This window comes from Callithrix jacchus, chromosome 9 (assembly GCF_049354715.1).
Source record: "Callithrix jacchus isolate 240 chromosome 9, calJac240_pri, whole genome shotgun sequence".
NCBI lineage: Eukaryota > Metazoa > Chordata > Mammalia > Primates > Cebidae > Callithrix > Callithrix jacchus.
The window spans coordinates 75160677-75185871 of record NC_133510.1 but is presented as its reverse complement, the minus strand read 5'-3'; the positions used below and the strand labels follow the sequence as shown (position 1 = coordinate 75185871).

General features: G+C 35.2%; 1 protein-coding gene across 1 annotated transcript in view; it reads right to left on the bottom strand.

Moving 5' to 3' along the window:
* The window catches only part of TRHDE (thyrotropin releasing hormone degrading enzyme), a 422303-nt gene that overhangs the window by 171299 nt on the left and 225809 nt on the right, over positions 1-25195 (bottom strand). Inside the window, exon 6 of the mRNA XM_035257033.3 lies at positions 13113-13250. Within this exon, the coding sequence (XP_035112924.1) occupies positions 13113-13250 (138 nt within the window). The remainder of the gene's footprint in view (positions 1-13112; positions 13251-25195) is intronic.

Here is a 25195-nt window from a genome sequence, read left to right as displayed (position 1 = left end):
GGAATGAACAAACCTAATAGACACTTACAGAACTCTCCACCCCAAATCCACAGAATATACATTCTTCTCAGCACCATAGGACACCTACTCTAAAATTGATGATATAATTGGAAGCAAAGCACTCCTCAGCAAATGCAAAACAACTGACATAATAACAAACAGTCTCTCCGACCATAGTGCAATCAAGTTAGAACTCAGAATTCAGGAACTAACTCAGAACCGCACAGCTTCGTGGAAACTGAAAAACTGGCTCTTGAATGTTGATTGGATAAACATTGAAATGAAGGCAGAAATAAAAAAGCTCTTCGAAACCAATGAGAATGAAGAAACAACATACCAGAATCTCTGGTAGGTTAAAGCAGTCTCCAAAGGAAAATATATAGCAATAAGTGCCCATATGAAAAGAGTGGAGAGATCCAAAATTAACACCCTATCATCAAAATTGAAAGAGCTAGAGGAGCAAGATCAAAAAAACTCAAAACCTAGCAGAAGACAAGAAATAACTAAGATCAGAGCTAAACTGAAGGAGACAGAGACACGAAAAACGCTTCAAAAAATCAATAAATCCAAGAGCTGGTTTTTTTGAAAAGATCAACAAAATAGACAGACCACTAGCCAGACTAATAAAAAACAAAAGAGAGAAAAATCAAATAGATACAATAAAAAATAATAAAGGGGAAATCACCACAGATTGCACAGAAATTCAAACCATCATCAGAGAATATTACAAACAACTCTATGCACATAAACTAGTAAACCTGGAAGAACTGGATAAATTCCTGGACACCTGTATCCTGCCAAACCTAAACCAGGAGGCAGCTGAAACTATGAATAGACCAATAACAAGGACTGAAGTTGAGGCAGCAATTAAGAGCCTACCACACAAAAGAAGCCCAGGTCCAGATGGATTCACAGCTGAATTCTACCAGACACATAAAGAGGAGCTGGTACCATTCCTTCTGAAACTATTCCAAATAATCCAAAAAGAGGGAATTCTTCCCAAATCATTTTATGAGACTAACATCATCCTGATACCAAAACCTGGCAGAAACTCAACAAAAAAAGAAAACTTCAGGCCAATATCCAGGATGAACATAGATGCAAAAATCTTCAATAAAATACTGGCAGGCCAATTGCAGCAACACATCAAAAAACTTATCCATTATGATCAAGTAGGATTCATCCCAGGGATGCAAGGCTGGTTCAAGATATGCAAGTCTAGAAACGTGACTCACCACATAAACAGAACCAAAAACAAAAACCACATGATTATCTCAATTGATGCAGAGAAGGCCTTTGACAAAATTCAACAGCCCTTTATGCTAAAAACCCTCAATAAACTCGATATTGATGGAATGTATCTCAAAGTAATAAAAGCTATTTATGACAAACAAACAGCCAATATCATAATGAATAAGCAAAAACTGGAAGCATTCCCTTTGAAATCCAGCACTAGACAAGGATGCCCTCTTTCACCACTCCTATTCAATATAGTACTGGAAGTTCTAGCCAGAGCAATCAGGCAAGAAAAAGAAATAAAGGGTATTCAAATAGGAAAGGTGGAAGCCAAATTGTCTCTATTTGCCGATGACATGATAGTATATCTAGAGGACCCCATTTCCTCAGCCCAAAAACTCCTGAAACTGATAAGCAACTTCAGCAAAGTCTCAGGTTATAAAATCAATGTGCAAAAATCACAAACATTCCTATACACCAATAACAGACTTAAAGAAAGCCAAATCAAGAACGAACTGCCATTCACAATTCCTACAAAAAGAATAAAATACCTAGGAATACAACTTACAAGGAACATAAGGGACCTCTTCAAGGAAAACTACAAACCATTGCTCAATGAAATAAGAGAGGACAGAAACATATGGAGAAACATTCCACGTTCATGGTTAGGAAGGATCAATATCGTGAAAATGGCTATACTGCCCAAAGCAATTTACAGACTCAACGCTATCCCCATCAAGCTACCATTGACTTTCTTCACAGAACTGGAAAAAACCACCATGAACTTCATATGAAACCAAAAGAGAACCCACATAGCCAAGTCAATTCTAAGCAAAAAGCACACAACAGGGGCATCATACTACCAGACTTCAAACTATACTACAATTGTACAGAAACCAAAACAGCATGGTACTGGTACCAAAACAGAGATATAGACCAAGGGAACAGAACAGAGGCACCAGAGGCAACACAACATATCTACAACCATACAATCTTTGATAAACCTGACAAAAACAAGCAACGGGGAAAGGATTCCCTGTTTAATAAACAATGTTGGGAAAACTGGCTAGCCATGTGAAGAAAGCAGAAACTGGATTCCTTCCTAACACCTTACACTAAAATTAACTCCAGATGGATTAAAGACTTAAATATAAGACCTGGCACCATAAAAACCCTAGAAGGAAATCTAGGCAAAACCATTCAGGACATAGGAGTAGGCAAGGACTTCATGAACAAAACACCAAAAGCATTGGCAACAAAAGCCAAAATAGACAAATGGGACCTAATGAAACTCCACAGCTTCTGCATGGCAAAAAAAACAGTCATTAGAGTGAATCGTCAACCAACAGAATGGGAAAAAGTTTTTGCAGTTTACCCATCTGACAAAGGGCTGATATCCAGAATTTACAAAGAACTCAAACAGATTTACAGAAAAAAATTTAAAAAAGCCCATTCAAAAATGGGCAAAGGATATGAACAGACACTTTACAAAAGAAGACATATATGAGGCCAATAAACATATGAAAAAATGCTCATCATCACTGGTCATTAGAGAAATGCAAATCAAAACCACACTGAGATAGCATCTCCTGCCAGGTAGAATGGCGATCATTAAAAATTCTGGAGGCAACAGATGCTGGAGAGGATGTGGAGGAATAGGAACACTTTTACACTGTTGGTGGGAGTGTCCATTAGTTCAACCATTGTGGAAGACAGTGTGGCAATTCCTCAAGGCCTTAGAAATAGAAATTCCATTTGACCCAGCAATCTCATTACTTGGTATATATATATATATATCCAAAGGTCTATAAATCGTTCTACTATAAGGACACATGCACATGAATGTTCATTGCAGAACTGTTTACAATAGCAAAGACCTGGAACCAACCCGAATGCCCATTGATGATAGACTGGATTGGGATATGTGTCACATATACACCATGGAATATTATGCAGCAATCAAAAATGATGAGTTTATGTCCTTTGTAGGGACATGAATGAATCTGGAGAACATCATTCTCAGCAAACTGACATAAGGACAGAAAATGAAATACCACATATTCTCACTCACAGGCAGGTGATGAAAAATGAGAACACATGGACACAGGGAAGAAAGTACTACACACTGGTGTCTATTGGGGGGAATAGGGGAGGGACAGCAGGGGGGCCGGGGAGCTGGGGAGGGATAGCATGGGGAGAAATGCCAAATGTGGGTGAAGGGGAGGAAGGCAGCAAAACACACTGCCATGTGTGTACCTATGCAACTATCTTGCATGTTCTGCACATGTACCCCAAAACCTAAAATGCAATATAATAAAGAAATTTTATACAAATTCTCCCAGAAAGTTGAAAAGGATAACAGTTTCCATTATATGATGCTATTTTTATAGTGACAACAAGATGAAAGACATTACAAAAAAGAAAACTACATGTTAATATCCCTCATGAGCACAGATGCAAAATTTCTAAATATATTTTTAGCAAATTAAATCTAACAACTTATTTTTTAAAAAGTTTAATATATTATGACTAAATGCTATTTGTCTCTGCAAAGATGGTCTAACATTTAAAAAAATTATAATTTACCGCATTAACAAATAGATATAGATATAGAACCATGTTGACAGATGCTAGAAAAAAGCATTGAATTGAGTCAACATATATTTCTGACTAAAACTTTTAGCAATGTAGATATAGCATGCAACATGTCCAACCTGATAAATGGTGTTTATAAATATTTAGAGACATCATACCTAATGGATAAAAACTGAAGGTATTACTTTTTTTTTTTTTCTTAGAAAAGCTTTATTTCTTTTTTCTTTTTTCTTAATTTTTTTATTGCATTTTAGGTTTAGTTTACATGTGCAGAACATGCAAAACAGTTGCATAGGTACACACATGGCAGTGTGTTTTTCTTCCTTTCTCCTTTTCACCCACATTTGGCATTTCTCCCCAGCTCCCCCACCCCCTGCTGGCCCTCCCCTTTTCCCCCCAATAGACGCCAGGGTTTAGTACTCCCCTCCCTGTGCCCATGTGTTCTCATTTTTCATCACCCGCCTATGAGTGAGAATATGCGGTATTTCATTTTCTGTTTTTGCGTCAGTTTGCTGAGAATGATGTTCTCCAGATTCACCCATGTCCCTACAAATGACACGAACTCATCATTTCTGATTGCTGCATAATATTCCATGGTGTATATGTGCCACATTTTCCCAATCCAGTCTATCATCAATGGGCATTTGGGTTGATTCCAGGTATTTGCTATTGTAAACAGTGCTGCAATGAACATTCGTGTGCATGTGTCCTTATAGTAGAATGATTTATAGTCCTTTGGATATATACCCAGTAATGGGATTGCTGGGTCAAATGGAATTTCTATTTCTAAGGCCTTGAGAAATCGCCACACTGTCTTCCACAATGGTTGAACTAATTTACACTCCCACCAACAGTGTCAAAGTGTTCCTTTTTCTCCACATCCTCTCCAGCATCTGTTGTCTCCAGATTTTTTAATGATCACCATTCTAACTGGCGTGAGATGGTATCTCAATGTAGTTTTGGATTTGCATCTCTCTGATGACCAGTGATGATGAGCTTTTTTTCATATGATTGTTGGCCTCATATATGTCTTCTTTTGTAAAGTGTCTGTTCATATTCTTTACCCATTTTTGAATGGGCTTGTTTTTTCCCTGTAAATCTGTTTGAGTTCTTTGTAAATTCTGGATATTAGCCCTTTGTCAGATGGGTAAACTGCAAAAACTTTTTCCCATTCTGTTGGTTGACGATTCACTCTAATGACTGTTTCTTTTGCCGTGCAGAAGCTGTAGAGTTTCATTAGGTCCCATTTGTCTATTTTGGCTTTTGTTGCCAATGCTTTTGGTGCTTTGTTCATGAAGTCCTTGCCTACTCCTATGTCCTGAATGGTTTTGTCTAGATTTCCTTCTAGGGTTTTTATGGTGCCAGGTCTTATGTTTAAGTCTTTAATCCATCTGGAGTTAATTTTAGTGTAAGGTGTCAGGAAGGGGTCCAGTTGCTGCTTTCTGCACATGGCTAGCCAGTTCTCTTAACACCATTTATTAAACATGGAATCCTTTCCCCATTGCTTGTTTTTGTCAGGTTTATCAAATATTGTATGGTTCTAGATTTATTGTGTTGCCTCTGATGCCTCTGTTCTGTTCCATTGGTCTATATCTCTGTTTTGGTACCAGTATAATCCTGTTTTGATAACTGTAGCCTTGTGGTATAGTTTGAAATCCGGTAGTGTGATGCCCCCCACTGTGTTCTTTTTGCTTAGAATTGTCTTGGCTATGCGGGCTCTTTTGGTTCCATATGAAGTTCATGGTGGTTTTTTCCAGTTCTGTGAAGAAAGTCAATGGTAGCTTGATGGGGATAGCGTTGATTCTTTAAATTACTTTGGGCAGTATAGCCATTTTCACGATATTAATTCTTCCTAACCATGAACATGGAATGTTTTTCCATTTGTTTGTGTCCTCTCTTATTTCATTGAGCAAAGGTTTGTAATTTTCCTTGAAGAGGTCCCTTATGTTCCTTGTGAGTTGTATTCCTAGGTATTTTATTCTTTTTGTAGGAATTGTGAATGGCAGTTCGTTCTTGATTTGGCTTTCTTTAAGTCTGTGATTGGTGTATAGGAATGCTTTTGATTTTTGCACATTGATTTTATAACCTGAGACTTTGCTGCAGTTGCTTATCAATTTCAGGAGTTTTTGGGCTGAGGCAATGGGGTCTTCTAGGTATACTATCATGTCATCGGCAAATAGAGACAATTTGGCTTCCACCTTTCCTATTTGAATATCCTTTATTTCTTTTTCTTGCCTGATTGCTCTGGCTAGAACTTCCAGTACTATATTGAATAGGAGTGGTGAAAGAGGGCATCCTGTCTAGTGCTGGATTTCAAAGAAAATGCTTCCAGTTTTTGCCCATTCATTATGATATTGGCTGTTTGTTTGTCATAAATAGCTTTTATTACTTTGAGATACATTCCGTCGATACCGAGTTTATTGAGGATTTTTAGCATAAAGGGCTTTTGAATTTTGTCGAATGCCTTCTCTGCATCAATTGAGATAATCATGTGGTTTTTGTTTTTGGTTCTGTTTATGTGGTGAATTACGTTTATAAACTTCCTTATGTTGAACCAGCCTTGCATCCCCGGGATGAATCCTACTTGATCATGATGGATAAGTTTTTTGATTTGCTGTTGCTATCGGCTTTCCAATATTTTATTGAAGATTTTTGCATCTATGTTCATCATGGATATTGTCCTGAAGTTTTTTTTTTTCTTGTTGGGTCTCTGCCAGGTTTCGTATCAGGATGATATTGGTCTCATAAAATGATTTGGGAAGGATTCCCTCTTATTGGATTATTTGGAATAGTTTCAGAAGAAATGGTTCCAGCTCCTCTTTGTGTGTCTGTTAGATTTCAGCTGTGAATCCATCTGGACCTGGGATTTTTTTTTGTGTGGTAGGCTCTTAATTGTTGCCTCGACTTCTGACCTTGTTATTGGTCTATTCATAGTTTCAGCTTCCTCCTGGTTTAGGCTTGGGAGGACACAGGAGTCTAGGAATTTATCTATTTCTTTCAGGTTTACTAGTTTATGTGCATAGAGTTGTTTGTAATATTCTCTGATGATGGTTTGAATTTCCGTGAATCTGTGGTGATTTCCCCTTTATCATTTTTTATTGAATCTATTTGGTTGTTCTCTCTTTTTTTTTTAATCAATCTGGCTAGTGGTCTGTCTATTTTGTTGATCTTTTCATAAAAACAGCTCTTGGATTTATTGACTTTTGAAGGGTTTTTCGTGTCTCTATCTCCTTCAATTCAGCTCTGATATTAGTAATTTCTTGTCTTCTGCTGGGTTTTGAGTTTTTTTGATCTTGGTCCTCTAGCTATTTCAATTTTGATGATAGGGTGTCAATTTTGGATCTCTCCATTCTCCTCATATGGGCACTTATTGCTATATATTTTCCTCTAGAGACTGCTTTAAATGTGTCCCAGAGATTCTGGCATGTTGTGTCTTCGTTCTCCTTGGTTTCAAAGAACTTCTTTATTTCTGCCTTCATTTTGTTGTTTACCAGTCAACATTCAAGAGCCAGTTGTTCAATTTCCATGAAGTTGTTTGGTTCTGGGTTGGTTTCTGAATTCTGAGTTCTAACTTGATTGCACTATGGTCTGAGAGACTGTTATTATGTCAGTTGTTTTGCATTAGCTGAGGAGTGCCTTACTTCCAATTATGTGGTCAATTTTAGAGTAGGTGTGATGTGGTGCTGAGAAGAATGTATATTCTGTGGATTTGGGGTGGAGAGTTCTGTAAATGTCTATCAGGTTTGCTTGTTCCAGGTCTGAGTTCAAGCCCTGGATATCCTTGTTGATTTTCTGTCCGGTTGATCTGTCTAATATTGACAGTGGAGTGTTAAAGTCTCCCAATATTATTGTGTGGGAATCTAAGTCTCTTTGTATGTCATTAAGAACTTGCATTATGTATCTGGGTGCTCCTGTATTGGGTCCATATATGTTTAGGGTCGTTAGCTCTTCTTGTTGTATCGATCCTTTTACCATTATGTAATGACCTTCTTTGTGTCTTTTGATCCTTGTTTCTTTAAAGTCTGTTTTATGAGAGATGAGAATTGCAACTTCTGCTTTTTTTTTTTTTGGTTCTCCATTTGCTTGGTAAATCTTCCTCCATCCCTTTATTTTGAGACTTTGTGTATCCTTGCATGTGAGATGGGTTTCCTGGATACAGCACACTGATGGGTTTTGGATTTTTATCCAATTTGCCAGTCTGTGTCTTTTGATTGGTGCATTTAGCCCATTTACATTTATGGTTAATATTGTTATGTGTGAATTTGATACTGTCATTTTGATGCTAGCTGGCTGATTTTCCCGTTAGTTGTTGTAGATTCTTCATTATGTTGATGCTCTTTAGTATTTAGTGTGATTTTGGAATGGCTGGTACTGGTTGTTCCTTTCTATGTGTAGTGCCTCTTTCAGGAGCTCTTATACAGCAGGCCTGGTGGTGACAAACTCTCTGAGTACTTGCTTGTTCGCAAAGGATTTTATTTTTCCTTCACTTCTGAAGCTCAGTTTGGCTGGATTTGAAATTCTGGGTTGAAAGTTCTTTTCTTTAAGGATGTTGAATATTGGCCCCCAGTCTCTTCTGGCTTGTAGTGTTTCTGCCAAGAGATCTGCTGTGAGTCTGATGGGCTTCCCTTTGTTGGTGACCTGACCTTTCTCTTTGGCTGCCCTTAGTATTTTCTCCTTTATTTCAACCTTGATGAATCTGACGATTATGTGCCTTGGGGTTTCTCTTCTTGTGGAATATCTTTGTGGTGTTCTATTTCCTGCATTTGAGTGTTGGTCTGTCTTGCTAGGTGGGGAAAATTTTCCTGGACAATCTCCTGAAGAGTATTTTCCACCTTGGATTCATTCTCCTCGTCACATTCTGGTATGCCTATCAAATGTAGGTTAGGTCTCTTCACATAGTCCCACATTTTTTGGAGACTTTTTTCATTCCTTTTTGCACTTTTTTTCTGATTTTGGTCTCTCATGTTATTTCATTGAGTTTATCTTCGACTTCTGATATTCTTTCTTCTGCTTGGTCAATTCGGCTGTTGAAACTTGTGCATGCTTCGTGAAGTTCTTGTGTTTTGTTTTTCAGCCCCTTTAATTCATTCATATTCCTCTCTAAGTTATCCATTCTTGTTATCATTTCCTTGAATCTTTTTTCAAACCTTTTTTCAAGGTTCTTAGTTTCTTTGCATTGATTTAAAACATGTTCTTTTAGCTCACAAAAGTTTCTCATTATCCACCTTCTGAAGTCTAATTCCGTCATTTCATCACAGTCATTCTCCTTTGTTCCCTTGCTGGTGAGGAGTTTTTGCCTTTTCTAGGAGGTGAGGTGTTCTGGTTTCAGGTGTTGTCCTCCTTTTTGCGCTGGTTTCTTCCCATCTTTGTGGATTTATCCACCTGTCGTTTGAGTAGTTGCTGACTTTTTGATTGGGTCTCTGAGTGGACGCCCTGTTTGTTAATGATGAAGTATTTCTGTTACTTGATTTTTCTTCTACCAGTCTAGCCCCTCTACTGTATGATTGCTGAGGTCCACTCCAGTCCCTGCTTGTCTGGGGTGCACCTATAGCAGCTGCGGAACAGTGAGGGATGCTACCAGTTTCTTTTTCTGCTATATTTGTCTGAGAATGATGCCTGCCAAATGTCAGTCTTTTGGATATAGAGGGGTCAGGGAGCTGCTTGAGGAAAGAGTCTGTATTTTATAGGAGCTCAAGTGCTGAGCTGTGAGCTCTGTTGTTCATTCAGGGCTGTCAGGCTGGTACATTTAATTCTGCTGCAGCAGAACTCTTTTAAAAAAAAAACTTTTTTTCTCAGATGCTCTGTCTCAGGGGTTTGGGCTTTCTTTGTGAGTGTCCGTTGTGCTGTCCTGCCCAGCTAGGAGACAGTCTAGTCACTATTTGCCTGCTGAGGCTCTGCCCTGCTGGTGTGAGGTTTGCCCTGTTGCTGCAGGCTCTGCCCTGCTGCTGCAGTCTCCACCCTGCTGCCATGGGCTATGCCCTGCGGCAGAGTCTCTCTGTTGTGATGGGTTGCCTTGGCAACAGCAGGCTGCATCAGCAGTGGGCGTGTACCTCAGTAGGGGCAGGTTGCCTCAATAATGGCTGATGCCCCTCCCCCACGGAGCTGCACCGTCCTGGGTTCAGCTGTGCCTGCAGTGAAACTCTCCAACCAGAGCATTTGGAATCGCCGTTTTGTTTGTCCCACTGCACTACCCCAAACGCTGTTTCCCTGGAATCTCCTGGCCTGGCTCACTGTCCATGTCCTGTTCGGTCAGGTAGATATTCCAATCTGCCCTCTCAAGTCTCAGATTGCTGGTTCAACAGGGCACCCAGACCAGTGTGCTTTGTGCGGAGCGCTGTGGAGCACTGCTGCACTACAGCGCCGGCCGCCGGCTGCACCAGCCAAAACCTCTGCCTGGCATCCTGCGTCTCTTTTATACCTGGGAATTTCCCCGTTCTGTGGGCAACAAAGATCCATCTGGAAATGCGGCCCTGACTCACCCTCTGCACATTCACTGAGAGCTTCAATCCTGGGTTGTTCTCACCGTGCCATCTTGAGTCCCTCCTTTGGTATTGCTTTTAAAATTAGGAATAGCATAAACTTTTGCTCTCACCAGTTCTATTTAACATTGTACCAGATAAATATGCAAAAATGAATTGTATTCTGTGTACAGCAACACAAAAATTAGAAATTAAATTTTAAAATGATACTCTTCATAATAGTCTGGAAATGTGAAATACTTGGAGGTAAATCTGAAAAACGTAACATGAAAAATGTTCTCACTAAAAACTAGATCATTGATAGAAAAGAGTACCTAAAGGAAGGGAGAGACATACTGTATTCATGCATCAGTCAATATTGCTAAGATGTCAACTCTCCCAAATTGTTTTTTAAACACAATACATATTTCCTGCAATTCCAGTATAATTCTTGTAGAAGTTTACGAAGTCATTCTTAAACTCATACGCAAAAGACCAAAGAAACTTAAAAAAAAAAAAAAAGAACAAAGTTAGAGGACTAACAGGACGTTATTTCAGAATTTACTGTAAAGCTACAGTAATCAAGACTGTGTAGTACTAGAGCCAAGAGAGACAAATATTTCAATAGAACAGAATAAAATAGCCAGAAATAGACCCACACATATATAGTTCACTGATCTTCAGTAAATATGCAAAGACAACGTAATGGAGAAACATATAGACTTTTCAAGATATGGCTTTTGAACAATCATGAAGAAAGGAAGGAAGGAAGGAGAAAGAAAAGAAAAGAAAAAAGAAAGAAGGAACAGAAGAAGAAGGAAGGAACAGAGGAAGGAAGGAAAGAGAGGACAAAAGAAAAGAAGGAATAAGTGAAAGGAGACAAGAGAAGAGGAAAAGAATTGATCCAGACCTCACATCAGTACAAAAGTTAACTCAAAATTGATCATAAATCTAAATATAAAACTAAAATATTTCTAGAATTAAAAACAAAAGTAAAAACATGACATTAAGCTATCAAAATATTTCTTAGCTATAACAACAATAGCTCTACTAGTTAAAGAAATATATAGTAAAGTAGATTTTATTAAAATTAAAACTTTTGGCTTTTAGAAAGACATTGCTGTGAAGCTAAAACATAGACTGCAACTTGGAAAAAATACTTGCAAGTCATAGCAAGTCATATATCCAATAAAGAACCTGTATTTAGAATACAGAAAAGAAACTTCAAAACTCAATGATAAAACAAACAATAAAAATTCTAAAAATGGCAAAGAATTTAAACTGACCCTTCACCAAGAAAGACATATGAGGAGAAATAAGCACACACAAAAAAGTTTATATAATTAGTCGTTAGAGAAATACAATTTAAACCATAATGGGGTACCATTAGAACATCTGAAATTAAAAGACTTAACTCATTTTTGACAACGGAGCCAAGAAATACGTATTTCATGGTTCTGTACTTCCACTTATTTTTATAAAACATCATAAAAACCCCCTTTTTGAGCCAATGCAATTAACCAGTGACTTGAAAAGAGATTTTCTCTTAATACAATCTAGATCTTTACATATTATAGCATTAATATGCAGTACTAATTACTAATCATTGAGATAGTCATAACCTGAGTGCAAAACCAAATATCTAACTTACCACACCAAGGACTACTAATGAATCAGTTTCATCTTCAGTTATTAAATACAAATATCTTTTGTATAAAAATAACAGTCATGTTTTAAAACACTTAAAACATTATTAGATCAAGAAAAAGTATATAGAGGCCGGGCGCAGTGGCTCACACACTGTAATCCCAGCACTTTGTGAGGCTAAGGCAGGCGGATTATGAGGTCAAGAGATCAAGACCATCCTGCCAACATGGTGAAAACCCATCCCTACTAAAAATACAAAAATTAGCTGGATGTGGTGGTGTGCGCCTGCAGTCCCAGCTACTCTGGAGGCTGAGGCAGGAGAATCACTTGAACCCAGGAGACGGAGGTTGCAGAGAGCCAAGATCGCGCCACCGTACTCCAGCCTGGCAACAGAGCAAGACTCCATCTCATATGAAAAAAAGAAGTACATAGAAATTCCAACATAGGCAATTTAACTTACACTAAAGATGACAGCAGACTTTGACCCTATTTTAACTCTATTAAGTGGCTAGTGAGTGTAAAACACTGCAAGGCACATCATTATGTTAAAATTAGAACAACTAAGAGATATGGCTATAAAGAAAAATCCTAATCCAAGTAACTGGGAAAAATTCATATTTTACCTTATTTTTATATCTAGTCATTGGCTCAAAATTATTTGTTTCCATTCAGTAGTCTTTGTAAAATTTCATTTGTTATGCTTATTCAGAAAACATGTTTAAATTCCAAATCTGTTATAAATAATGTTTATAACATGCATGTATGATGTCATTACCTATATCCATTTGCATTGGCCCATCAAAATAAATTAGTATTTAAGGGCATTGGTGAAAAATAATTTGTCACTATATGGGTCATTTCTCTTATTATTAATAATAATAACTGACATTTATATAACACCATTTTAGAGCAATTTCATATCGAGTCTCCAAATATTTATTCATTAATATTTCAAATATTTCTATGTATTATTTGGCAAACATTAATCTCCATTTTACCAACTTTTAAAGCAAAGCTGTAGCTCATAAAATGACATGAACCTAGTCACTCTATGTTTTGTAACTTACAGTCTATGCCTATCTGCCCAGAAGAAAAAAAATATATACGTCCAACATGAGTTAGTTTAGCTATCATAGTAGTGAAATATCTAATTGGCACTTTGTTCTTTATTCCCACCTTTTTATATGCGATCCAGTCAAACACCCTGTCAATATCAGTTGCCTGTAGCACTTCCTGTGATACTGGATGGGAACTGGCCAAACCGTCTAGCAGCATCACTTCATGCAGAACATCAGTCAGAAACCTCTGTTTTTCCTGCAATACAGTAGACAGGGTAATATCATAGGTGATTCATGGTTAGACAGAATGTGTATCATGACATGAACATAACGTGTGTCACTTAATTGCTGATGTTCATCAGTCTTGCATGGCATGACTCACCTCTAAAGAGAACCCAGTAAAAAATGCCCCTTAAGTTACTCTAAAACTGAGGTGGTTGACTTGAACACAACATGAAATAGAATCAATGGACTACATTGGTTCCTAAATACATAAAAAGAGTGGACTCTGTGTTTTAACAGTGGCTAAAGCAAATTTGGACAATGGGCAGGCACATAGTAACAATGATAAGATGAAGGCTTATTTGTGCATGTTACAAGGTAAACACTGTAACTCCAGTCCCAAATCTTTTAGATAAGTTCTGTATAAGAAATATTAGCCATCTGTTATTCATACCATGGATTTCTAGTACCATTTGAACGACTCTTTCTTGTTTTCTCTGTCCTTCCCTCTTTTCCTGCCCTTTTCACACACTCACACAAAACACACACACACACACACACACACACACACACACATTTATTTTCTGAAAAATTTCAAGAGACCACAACAAGTAATAAAAGGCACTCTTCACATCAAGCTAAAATATTGGTGGATGTATTTGTGAATTCAAAATAGTGGAGATGAAGTGGAGACCAATAGGTATTAATAATCTATTACCATGAAGTGAAAACAGAAAAATCATGAGACTTCAATTCTCTGCCTGTTGAGACATTAGTATTTGCTCTGGTAAAAGCTGATTTGCTATGTTAAAAAATACACTATGAAGAAAAACACTTCTCTTTTTTTTTTCTTAAAAGTTTTCTTTAAAGCAACAGCTAGTATTTCATTAATAGAAATGTTGGCAGCTAGTAGTCCTCCTGGCCTCCTGCCTTCATTGAAGGAGGATAGTAAGAAAAAAGAAACTGCAAAATATAACAAGGGCTAAATAGCCCCTAGATAGTTGTGACCTGAGGAGTATCATTACAGAGATTAAGACTCCAATGCCCCCAAAACCTAAAATGCAATTAAAAAAAAAAAAAGACTCCAATGCTTAAATTGCTCTAGCTAATTCTAAACTCACTCCTGGAGTCTCCTAGATTTGAGCTCAGCAGATAAACAGCATGTTATTTCTGAGTGAGTCATAACTTCAAACTGAGAGTACACCTATCCTGGATGTAAGGAAATGGAAATGGAGAAAAAATATGCCAAGAAAAGAATTGTTAACTGGACATATATGTGTGTGTGATAAATTAAATCTGGCTTTAAAGAAGAATTTTTTTCATCCTCATTTGCTCAATAATTTAGTGTGTTTAATTGATACTTTATTTAGGCATCCAACTATATACTGTGAGGTTTGTTTTCTAATAGGTTATGTTTTATAGTCTATGGTCCATATATTTAACTTCTTCAGTCCTCTTTTTCTCTAAGAGTTTCACAGCGATGGTCTTTGCTCTATCCAAGAGGACTATATGTAACCACTGAATCAAATCACGCTTTGATTCCCAGAGGGCTGTTCTCAACCCTGAGGCCACAGATGAAAAGTTCAAACTTAGACTGAATTAAGTGAATTAATTGACAAATACTACATAATACTGTATTTCTTCTCAAACTAATTTTCTAGAGAGTAGAATTAAATCTTATGCTTCAAAATTTTAAGAATAATAAGAGTAGTAGTCACAATGTTCATTTAAGTCCACTCAAAAGCAGTAAGATCTCAGAAAAATAGCCTAGACTTACAGAATAAGAAAAAATTAAGTGTCAATTTCAGAAAAAAACAATTTAATGTTACTTTTAAGCAGATATACAATCTTGTTATTCATTCAATTTTAAAATGTAGATGAAAACTATCTGACATTAGAACTAATGGGAGAAATTATGAAATTATAATTACTCTTCAACTTGACCAATGAACACTTTTGTTTATAAGAAATACCAATTGAAGCTATGATTCCATTCTGAATATAACATAATATTTAGCTATTTAAACAGCAATTACCACCTTTATTACAAATCACTTAAGCACCTGATCTAAAACAACCAGGCAAAGTGAACTTAAAATGATGTTTTATTTAAATCTTCATCTTAATATTTAATAACAATAAATATTGATAAATATTAAAATTTACTAAACATACCTTGCTTTGTTAGAGATGTAATTTTTTAAATGGTATAAAGTAAATGGCTATGTAATTTTAAAAATAAAATCTACAGTAAATTCCAAAGAGGAAATTTTCCTGTTAAAAGAAATATGAATTATATATTATATATTGCCTCATACTTCTGGAGAAAAACAAAAACAAACCTTGCCTAGTCAGTAGAATTTAAATAAGCAGTGTTTAAGTTTTGTAGTGTTAAATCATTAGCAAAAGATTCATCTGTCTGCCTTGCTGGAGAGAATTATATTATGTGATTGAATAAAACAAAAGGCTTATGTGCATAAATGGGTTAAGAAAGAGGGGAAACAAAAAGCCTGGCAGGATAACACTCACAAAGCCTAGAATTTTCTTTTTTCCTCCTCCTTAAATTGAGGAATAATAAGAGTAGTAGTCACAATGTTCATTTAAGTCCACTCAAAAGCAGTAAGATCTCAGAAAAATAGCCTAGACTTACAGAATAAGAAAAAATTAAGTGTCAATTTCCTCCTTAAATTGAGGAGGAAAAAAGAAAATTCTAGTCAGAGACAAACTCAATTTAACTGATTTGCAGAGTTTCCAGCAGAGAAGGTGCTAATTTTGTGTAAAGACCTGTGTCACTATAAAATAAGGAATGATCTTTGCTTGTCAGCCCTGGCAGGAGCTCTGGTCATCATCAAAATCAACAACATCACCAAGATTAAGTATTGGTTAATTGCCTACTGTTTACCTGAAACTATGAAAGCTTAAAAATGAAGTTAAAGAAATCCTAACTTTAATGTGAGATAAGAGATAAAACAAAATAGTTGGCCATAGTGAATGAAATAATCGTTTTATCTTACAGGCTGAATGTGCTAAAATGGTTTTGAGAAAAACAATACTGATATGGTTAGGCTCTGTGTCCCCACTCAGATCTCACCTGGAATTACCATAATCCCTATGTGTCAAGGCAGCACCAGGTGGAGATAATTGAATCATGGGGGCTATTTTCCCCATACTGTTCTCCTGATAGTAAGTAAGTCTCATGAGATCTGATGCTTTTATAAATGGAAATCCGCCGGCCAAGCTCTCATTCTCTTTCTGCCGTGATTGTGAGGCCTCTCCAGCCACGTGAAACTGTAAGTCAATTAAATCTCTGTCTTTCATAAATTACCCAGTCTCACATATGTGTCTACTAGTGGCATGAGAACAGACTAATACAAATACTGTAAAACAGAATGATTTGTGGAATGTTTACTGGAAGAAGTACAATTTGAACTGTCTCTTGAAGGAAATTTGAAGTTTGGTGTGGGTGTGTGGGGGGGGCTGTGTACACATGCGTGTGGAAATAATATATTTGTGGTGAATATTCAATAGGTAGTTATCATTTTACATCCTATTTTAAGGTCATCACCATGTTAAGTTATCTAACACTTTGAAAAAGCAGCATGGTAAGACAAAATGGATAACTTTAAAATCTGTTTAAAAGAAGTTCAGTGTCAGAAGTAACTATAAATTCCACCACTTTAATATAGATACTAGAGTGGTTGAATATGTGCCCACATTTAAATAGTTAAATAATATCAAATATATCATTTTGTGTTCAACTATTTTCAAAAATCTATTGCATTTGAATTTTTGGAGCAGAGTACAAAGGCATTTCAGAAAGTAAAGAAAATGTGAGTAAATGCAGAGTTGAGAATGAACATTATATAAAATAATGCTGCCGTTATTTTATGTATTCCTTCATTCATTTAGCAAATATATATTAAATTACCACTCTATGCCAGATACTGTGCAGCATTTGAAGAATGAATATATAAGCAAAACCCAGTCCTTAACCTTAAATAACTCAAGAGTAGAACAAAAAAAAAATACAGATAAACAGCAAACTGTAATATAATATGATGGATGCTATAAGACAAAGAGGATGAAATGATTAATTAGTTCAGAAAAGGCTTTATGGAGGAGGTGACATTAAAGTGGGTTGTTGAAGGATGAGGATTTACTCAGATAAATGGGGAAACAGCTTAAAAAAGGGCAAATATGGCAGAGAAAACATGAAAAAAAAGACACTGCATTCTCAATTATCAGGTTGAAGTTTGGTCTTAATAAATAGGCAGTAGCAGGCATAACAACATAATAAAGGTAGTGGCTTAGGAAAATTAACTTATCTGCAGTACACAGGATTATTTGATGCATGTACAAAGGAAACAGGAAGTGGGATGTAGTGATGATATATTAGAACAAGCTGTTGCTGAAGGACTGTTGGATCTGAGAGATATTTTCAGTGAAAAAAATTCAATCATTGTGATACTTTGATGCCTTCGTTCCCTTAGTAGATGAAGGAGAGGAAATACTCAGAGATAACTACATGGTTCTTAGACTTGGTGAAACTTAAACAAAAATGTGGGAGGAACTATTGACAGAACTGGAGAAGTGAAAAAAAGTTTGGTTTGGAGGGTATGCTAAAAAAATCAGTTTTAGACATTTTCCAAGGAAAATTAAGGTAAGTATCTAAAAGTAAATGTGCTATAGGCAACTGAAAGTAAAAGCCTGGATCTAAGATAAGACGCAAGTGCTAAAAAATCTGTTGACAATAAATAGTAGTCTATATAGAAATATAAGTGAAATATCACAAAGAATTCACTCTCCTAAAAGTTATTTATTACAATATTAGCATTTCATATACTGACATTCAGCAGCATCTGTGAAGGGAATTATTAATACTTCCCTAATTATCAGAGCATTAGATAACCCTGAGAAATTATGTTTCTTAATGTCTTGTAATGGCTTCTGCCTGAACATGTCAAAGTCTGAGGGTTTAAAAGAGAATATGCGTGGTGTAGCCACAATCACTGGTGATTGATGGGTAAATGGGAAATAAGTGTAAGGATATTGGCATGTTCCCATAAAAAGGCTGACTAATTTTAAGGAAGACCAGTACAAGGCAGATATTTTGACTTTGTCACCAAGAAAAACAAACAAGCAAACAAACAAAAGTAGACCAACCGATTACAGAATAATCTCAATCAAGATCAAAGAAAGTCAGGCACATCAAACCAGAGACAAGGAAGATAAGAGCCAAGACTGAACCAATTCAATTTGTTGTGAGGTATTCATAAGCATGGAGAAAGCAGAAGAAAATTTCTCAAACCTGACATTGGTTACATCGGAGCAGCTGCAAATACTCAATTTTCTAGAGGACAGATCTGAACATAAATGGCTTTTCTGGTATTCCTAGAATAAAAGGCAGACACATTGCAGCCTCCAGACTGGATATCTGCCATTCACTAGCTGTACAACCTTGAGCAAATTACTCAAACTTTTTAGACCTCAGCATCCTCAGTTGTAAACATATGTGGTTGTGAATATTAAATAAGATAAGTAGTTCTACAAATATTTATTAAGCACCTGCTATATCCCAGATGGCATGCCTGGTTCTGGGGACAGAAAGATAAAAAGATGTAAATCCTACATGCAAAGACTATAGAAGTAGGACAGATAAAGATGAAAACAAATGTTAAAACACAACCTGCTATATGTATAAATAGAAGTAGGTTCAGAATGTAGTGTGACTACACTGAAAAGGCTGTTATGTATCCTGCCTGAGTCAGGGAAGAGTTTGAATTGAACATTTAAGGCTGATATGAGTTTTATAGGAGGAATAGCAGATAAGGGCATTCTGGACGGAAAAGAATATGTGGGAAAAGTCATGGAGACCTGAGATACCATGGTTTGTTTGGTGGACTACAGAGTTTTGTGTGGCCAAAGTCAGAGAGTATAACACAGTAAATTACTAGTAATGAGAAAAGGAAGATAGATAATAAGGAAATCATCGCGATTTCTCAATGTCTAGTCAGAAAGCCAGGGATAGAAAGTTACATCATCAGGGCCCCATTTGGAGATATAACTCAATTATCTCTGAATATCTCTGAACAGTGGAAAAGTGGACTAAAGTGATAAGCAACTGGAAACAGAGAAACACGATAATATTGTATGATTGTACATAAATAGCACACAATACGTGATTTATCTTGTGATCAAAACACATTGCACCAATTTTTTCTCTAAAACTTAGCTCAATTTTATATCTAATGGTGATCAACTAATCTATTTACTTTGAAATCTGAAATGCATACATTAAGCATAGACATAAACATAAATGTGGGCAGACACATAATGTATGTAGATGCAAATATAGATATCCAAATACAGTTATTTCATTTTTCATTATTTTAATTTGTTTATGTAATGTCCTATTGTAGATTTTTACTGTTTACAATATCTGGATATAATTTCTTAAATACAGATAAAGGAACTGTTTTAATCATTGGAATCCAGCCAATAGAATGTCTGACTAAAATTATAATGTTTTAACAATGCAATCTAATTCCACATATGTTTACAGACTCCCTCATCTATAGGAGGTCCTGTGTTAGAAGTGAAGGAGACATAATTGAGACACTATTTTACCTTCAAGCAACTCCATTATGGCATGAAAGATAGATACATGTACAGTCCATTAATGCCATATCATGGGTACAGTATTATTAATAATATAAAATACTGTGGGATTAGAAAGTAGAGAGAATGTTATGAGTAAAAATGCTTTCAGTGTCAAGACCATGTTGATTCAAATTTACTTGATCTATCATAAAGAGAACAAATAAGATATATCATTTACGTTTTGCTTCTCTGGAAATCTATATTACAACATGATAAAGACATTAAAGAGTCCCTAGGTTAAACAAAATACCACATGAATTATTACTAAACTGAACTCCTTACTTATACAAGGCTAGAATGAAGGACAGACATATAATTAGCATTGCACAGTTGGTGTTTTTCGTTCTGGTTTTTCATTACCTATTCAAATTATGACAAAGGTTAAAACAGAGAAATGTGATCAAGAGTTCAAAAAAAGTAAATATATTAGAGGAAAATATCCATCAGATTTACTCTATGTGAAATAGCATCCCTGTAACTTTGCAATTATCATCTTTTGTCAGCATATATCACAATGCCATATTTGTGAAAATTAGAAATTATGTAGTCTTCAAGTTTCCTATAACACTGAAAGAATTTTACTTTGTCAATTTTAGTCATCCAACTTTTTACAGAGTTCTACAATGTCCAAAAGTATTTTAACTTTTATGAGTTGAAAGTTAGCTAGATTTACTAGTGAAAAATAATATCATCATTTAGTTAACTAGTAAATAATTTATGCACAGCTAAATCATACTGATAGAGAAAGTAAAAGCTAGTGAAAATAAATGTTGCTTCCATATAGCCATGCACTTTAAAAATTAACCTTTCAGAATCTCATGTGTAAAATATACTTCTCCAAGATGCTAATAATTATTTTCACTTGCAGCTTGTTAAAACAGTTCATTTATACTAAAACCAATCTTGTGTAAACACATTTATATACGGAAGGTATTTTTGAAAAATAATTTTAAAAACAATCACCACTAATGCCTACAATGAAATAAGCACTCTACTGAAAAGTTTACTTCTTTATTTGTTTGCAAAACCTTTTATGGAAAGTGGTACATGATTATAAGACTCCAGCCATATCTCTTGTTGATATAACATTATTCTGTGATTTCACACAAGCATTACGAGTAACTGAAATAATGTGTTTCATATGTTATTTCTTTCAACCATCAACTATGTTTCATTCAGTGCCAAGCTACATAATCTCTAAGATGTCTTAATCAGTGCACAAACTAAAAAAGCAATTATATTTTTATAAGAATATATCAGATGACTTTTTGTGGCTCTCATAGTCCGAGATAACCCTCTGCAGAGGTTTTATGAGCTGATATACTCTCAAACATGATGAACACAGAGAAAGTGGGTTAAATTGTGGATCTGTTCCGTGACTAAACCCTTCAGCTTCCTCATGTTTTGTTTTTGAACATCCAAGCTGAGTGCGTCATGTCTCATTTTATCCAAGATGTGATGCAGCTAACGGAAAATGCTAAGATAGAACACAAAATGAACTTAATTATATACAACCAAATTCTTATTCTTCTGCAGACTTACTCAAGAACCTTAAAAATATAGCAATGTTTATATAACAGAACTTATCAATCAGTCACTCACGTTTTCATTAATTATGATAATCCTGGGTCTTATGGAACAATTGTGAATGTGCTTCAAATAATGTCAATCACAGTAATAATTATGAACAGGTTGTCTAATTACATAGCTCATTCTGATTCTAGCAGCCCAAAAAATCACTGCAAATAATCTCCATATGCCATGTGCTTTCATATTACCCTTTAAAAATATGCATATCATTTAGCTTTCATTTATTTTTGATGATTTCTTTTTTGCTGCTTAAACTATGAATTGTGATTATAAAGTATTCTTTTTTTATAAACATTATTGTGTAAATTTAAGGTATACAGCATATCATGGGATATACATAGTAAAATGGTTACTATAGTGAAGCAAATTAACATATTCGTCATCTCAGTTACCTATTTTTTTTTTTTTTTTTTGGTTTTGGGGCAAGAGCAGCTAAAATCTACTCATTTAGCATGATTCACAGACACAGTATTACTTTATTATGTATAGACCTCATGTTGTGTCTTAGGTCTCTAGACTTGTTCATCCTACATAACTTTTAATTTGTATCCTCTGAACTACATCTTCCCATTTTTGGACCACCTCTCCACCTATACCAACTGCTTTCTTCTCTGTCTCTATATATTTGAGTTCTTTTTAAAAAAAGATTCCACATATAAGTGAAATCATTCAATATTGTTCTTTCTGTGTCTGGTTTATTCACTTAGCATAATTTGTTTCAGGCTCACCCATGGTATGGCAAATGGCACTATTTTATTCTTTTGAACAAAATGTGTGTGTGTGTGTATGCATCTGTGTGTGTGTGTGTGTGTGTGTGCATATACACAAAATTTCCTCACTGACAAACACGTTGTTTCCATATCCTGATTATTGTGAATAATGCTTCAGTGAACATTGGAGTAAATACATCTTTATAAGATGGTGATTTCATTTCCTTTGTGTATATACGCAGAAGAGGGATTGCTGGGTCATGCAGTAGTTCTATTTGTAATCACTGAAGAAACTTCCATACTGTTTCCCATAATAGCTGTATTTTCCTACCAGGTGTACAAGACTTTTCTTTTCCCCACAACTTTTGCAACATTGGTTATCTTTTAACATTTTGATAATAGTCGTCCTAGCAGGTATAAAGTGGTATCTCATAATGATTTTGATCTGAATTTCTTTGATGATTAATGACATTGAGCATTTGTTCATTTATCTCCTGGCTATTTTTATGTCTCTTTTGGAGACATGTCTATTCTGGTCTTTTGCTCATTTTCCAATTATTTCTTTTTCCACTATTAAGTTTTATATGTTCTTTATATCTTTTGGACATGAATACCTTATCAGATATATAGTTTGCAAACATTTTCCCATTCCACAGACTGCCATTTTATTTCATTGCTTCCTTTGCTGTACAGACGCTTTTTCATTTGATGTAGTCTCATTTATTTATGTTTTCTTTTGCAGCCTGAGGTTTTGGTGTATCACACCAAGATATCATTGTTAATACCAATGTCCAAGAGTTTTTCCCCTATGTTTTCATCTAAAAGTGTTATAATTCCAGGTCTTACATTTAGATCTTATCTATTTTGAATTAATTTGTATGGATGGTGTAAGACAAGATCCTCATTTTATTGTTTGACATATGGAAATCTAGCTTTCTCAGCACCATGTATTAAAGACACAATCTTTTTCTCATTGTGTCTTCTTGGTGCCATTGTCAAAAGTTAGAGCATATATATTTGGATTTATTTCTGGACTCTATTCTTTTCCACTGTTCTATGTGTCTAATTTAATGCAAGTACCACCCTCTTCTGATCACTATATCCCAATATATTTTAAATCAGGAAGTGTGATGTCTCCAGCTTTGTTCTTTTTTCTCAAGATTGCCTGAGCTATTCAGGGTTTTTTTATGTTTCCATATAAATTTTAGAATTGTTTTATTCTATTTCTGTGAAAAATGCCCTTTGGATTTTGAGAGGAATTATGTTGAATCTGTACATTGCTTTAGGTAATATAGACATTTTAACATATTAATTCTTTACGTCCATGAGCATGTGATTTATTTTCATTTATTTGTATCTCCCTTTTTATTTCTGAGCTATCTGTTCATATTTCTTCACTTTATTTTTTAAATTTATTTTGATTTGAGTCTTCTCTCTTTTTTAAATTAGGCTAGCTAAAAGCTAGTTGATTTTGTTTTTTGTTTGTTTGTTTTTTCAAAAAAAAAACCTCTTAGTCCTATTGATTTTTTCTGTTCTCTGATTTATTTTTGCTCTGATTTTTATTATTTCTTTCCTTCTGCTAATTTAAGCTTTAATATGTTCTTCTTTTCCTAGTCCCTCGAAGTATAATGTTAGATCATTTATTTTGGAGCTTGATTCTTTTTCAACGTAGGCATTTATTGCTATAAAATGCTCTCATAGAACTTCTTTTGCTGCCTCTCACAGAGTTTCACATGTTGTATTTTCATTGTCATTTGTCTCAGTATATATATTTTTGTTTTCTTCAATTTCTTATTTGACCCATTGGTTGTTCAGGAGCATGTTGTTTGATTTCTACATATTTGTGGATTTTTCACAATTCTCTTTGTTATTTCTAGTTTCATACCATTGTGGTCTGAAACGATGCTACATACTTCAGTCATCTTAAGTTTTTTAAGACTTGTTTTGTGGCCTTACATATGGTCTATTCTGAACAATGTTCCATGTGTTCTAGAGAAGAATGTACATTTAGCTGCTGATGGATAAAAGTTCTATATATGTTTGCTGCTTTCATTTGGTCAAAAATGCAACTCAAGTACAATATTCCCTTATTGATTTTATTTTGGACCGATCTATCCATTGTTGAAAGTGAGGTATTGAAGTCCCCCACTATTATTGTATTTATTCCTTCATGTCCATTAATACATGCTTTACATATTTAGGTGCTCCAGTGTTAGGTGCGTACATATTTATAACATTTATATTATCATGATGATTTAACCCCTTTCTCACTAAATAATAACTATCTTTGCCTCTTTTGATTGTGATTTGAAGTTTATTTTATTAGATATAAGTATAGCCACCCCTGCTTTCTTTTGGTAACAATTTACATGGCATCTTTCACTCTCATCCTGTGTGCCTCCTTAAAGCTTTAGTGAGTTTCTTGTAGATTGCATCTAATTGGATCTTGTTTTATTAAAAAGTCAACCACTCTATGTCTTTTTATTTAATAATTTAAGCCATTTACAGTCAAGGTTATTATTGATAGGTTACTATTGCCATTTTAGCCTTTGATTTCTTGTTGTTTTATATCTCCTTTGCTTCCTTTCTTATTATCTGCTTTTGTGATTTGATAATATTCTGTAATTCTGAGCTTTGATTCCTTCCTAATTGTTGCTTGTGTATCTGCTGTTGTTTTATGGTTTTGTGGTGGTCAAGAGGCTTACGTAAAACATCTTATAGTTGTAATCAACTGTTTTAAGCTGATAACAACTTAACTTCTGTTGTTGCATACAAAACTCGGAACTTTTACCATCTCTGTCCACAATTTATGTTTTTGGTGCCACAATTCAGATCTTTTTATATTGTGTGTCCCTGAACAACTTAGTGTAGCTTTAGTTATTTTTTTACTTTTAACCTTCATACAAAAGATATATTGGATTTGTACACTGCCATCACTGTATTGGAGTATTCTCCAATATTGTGTAATACAGTGTAATACAGTCTCCAGTACATTGTAATACAGTGTATGGATCTGACT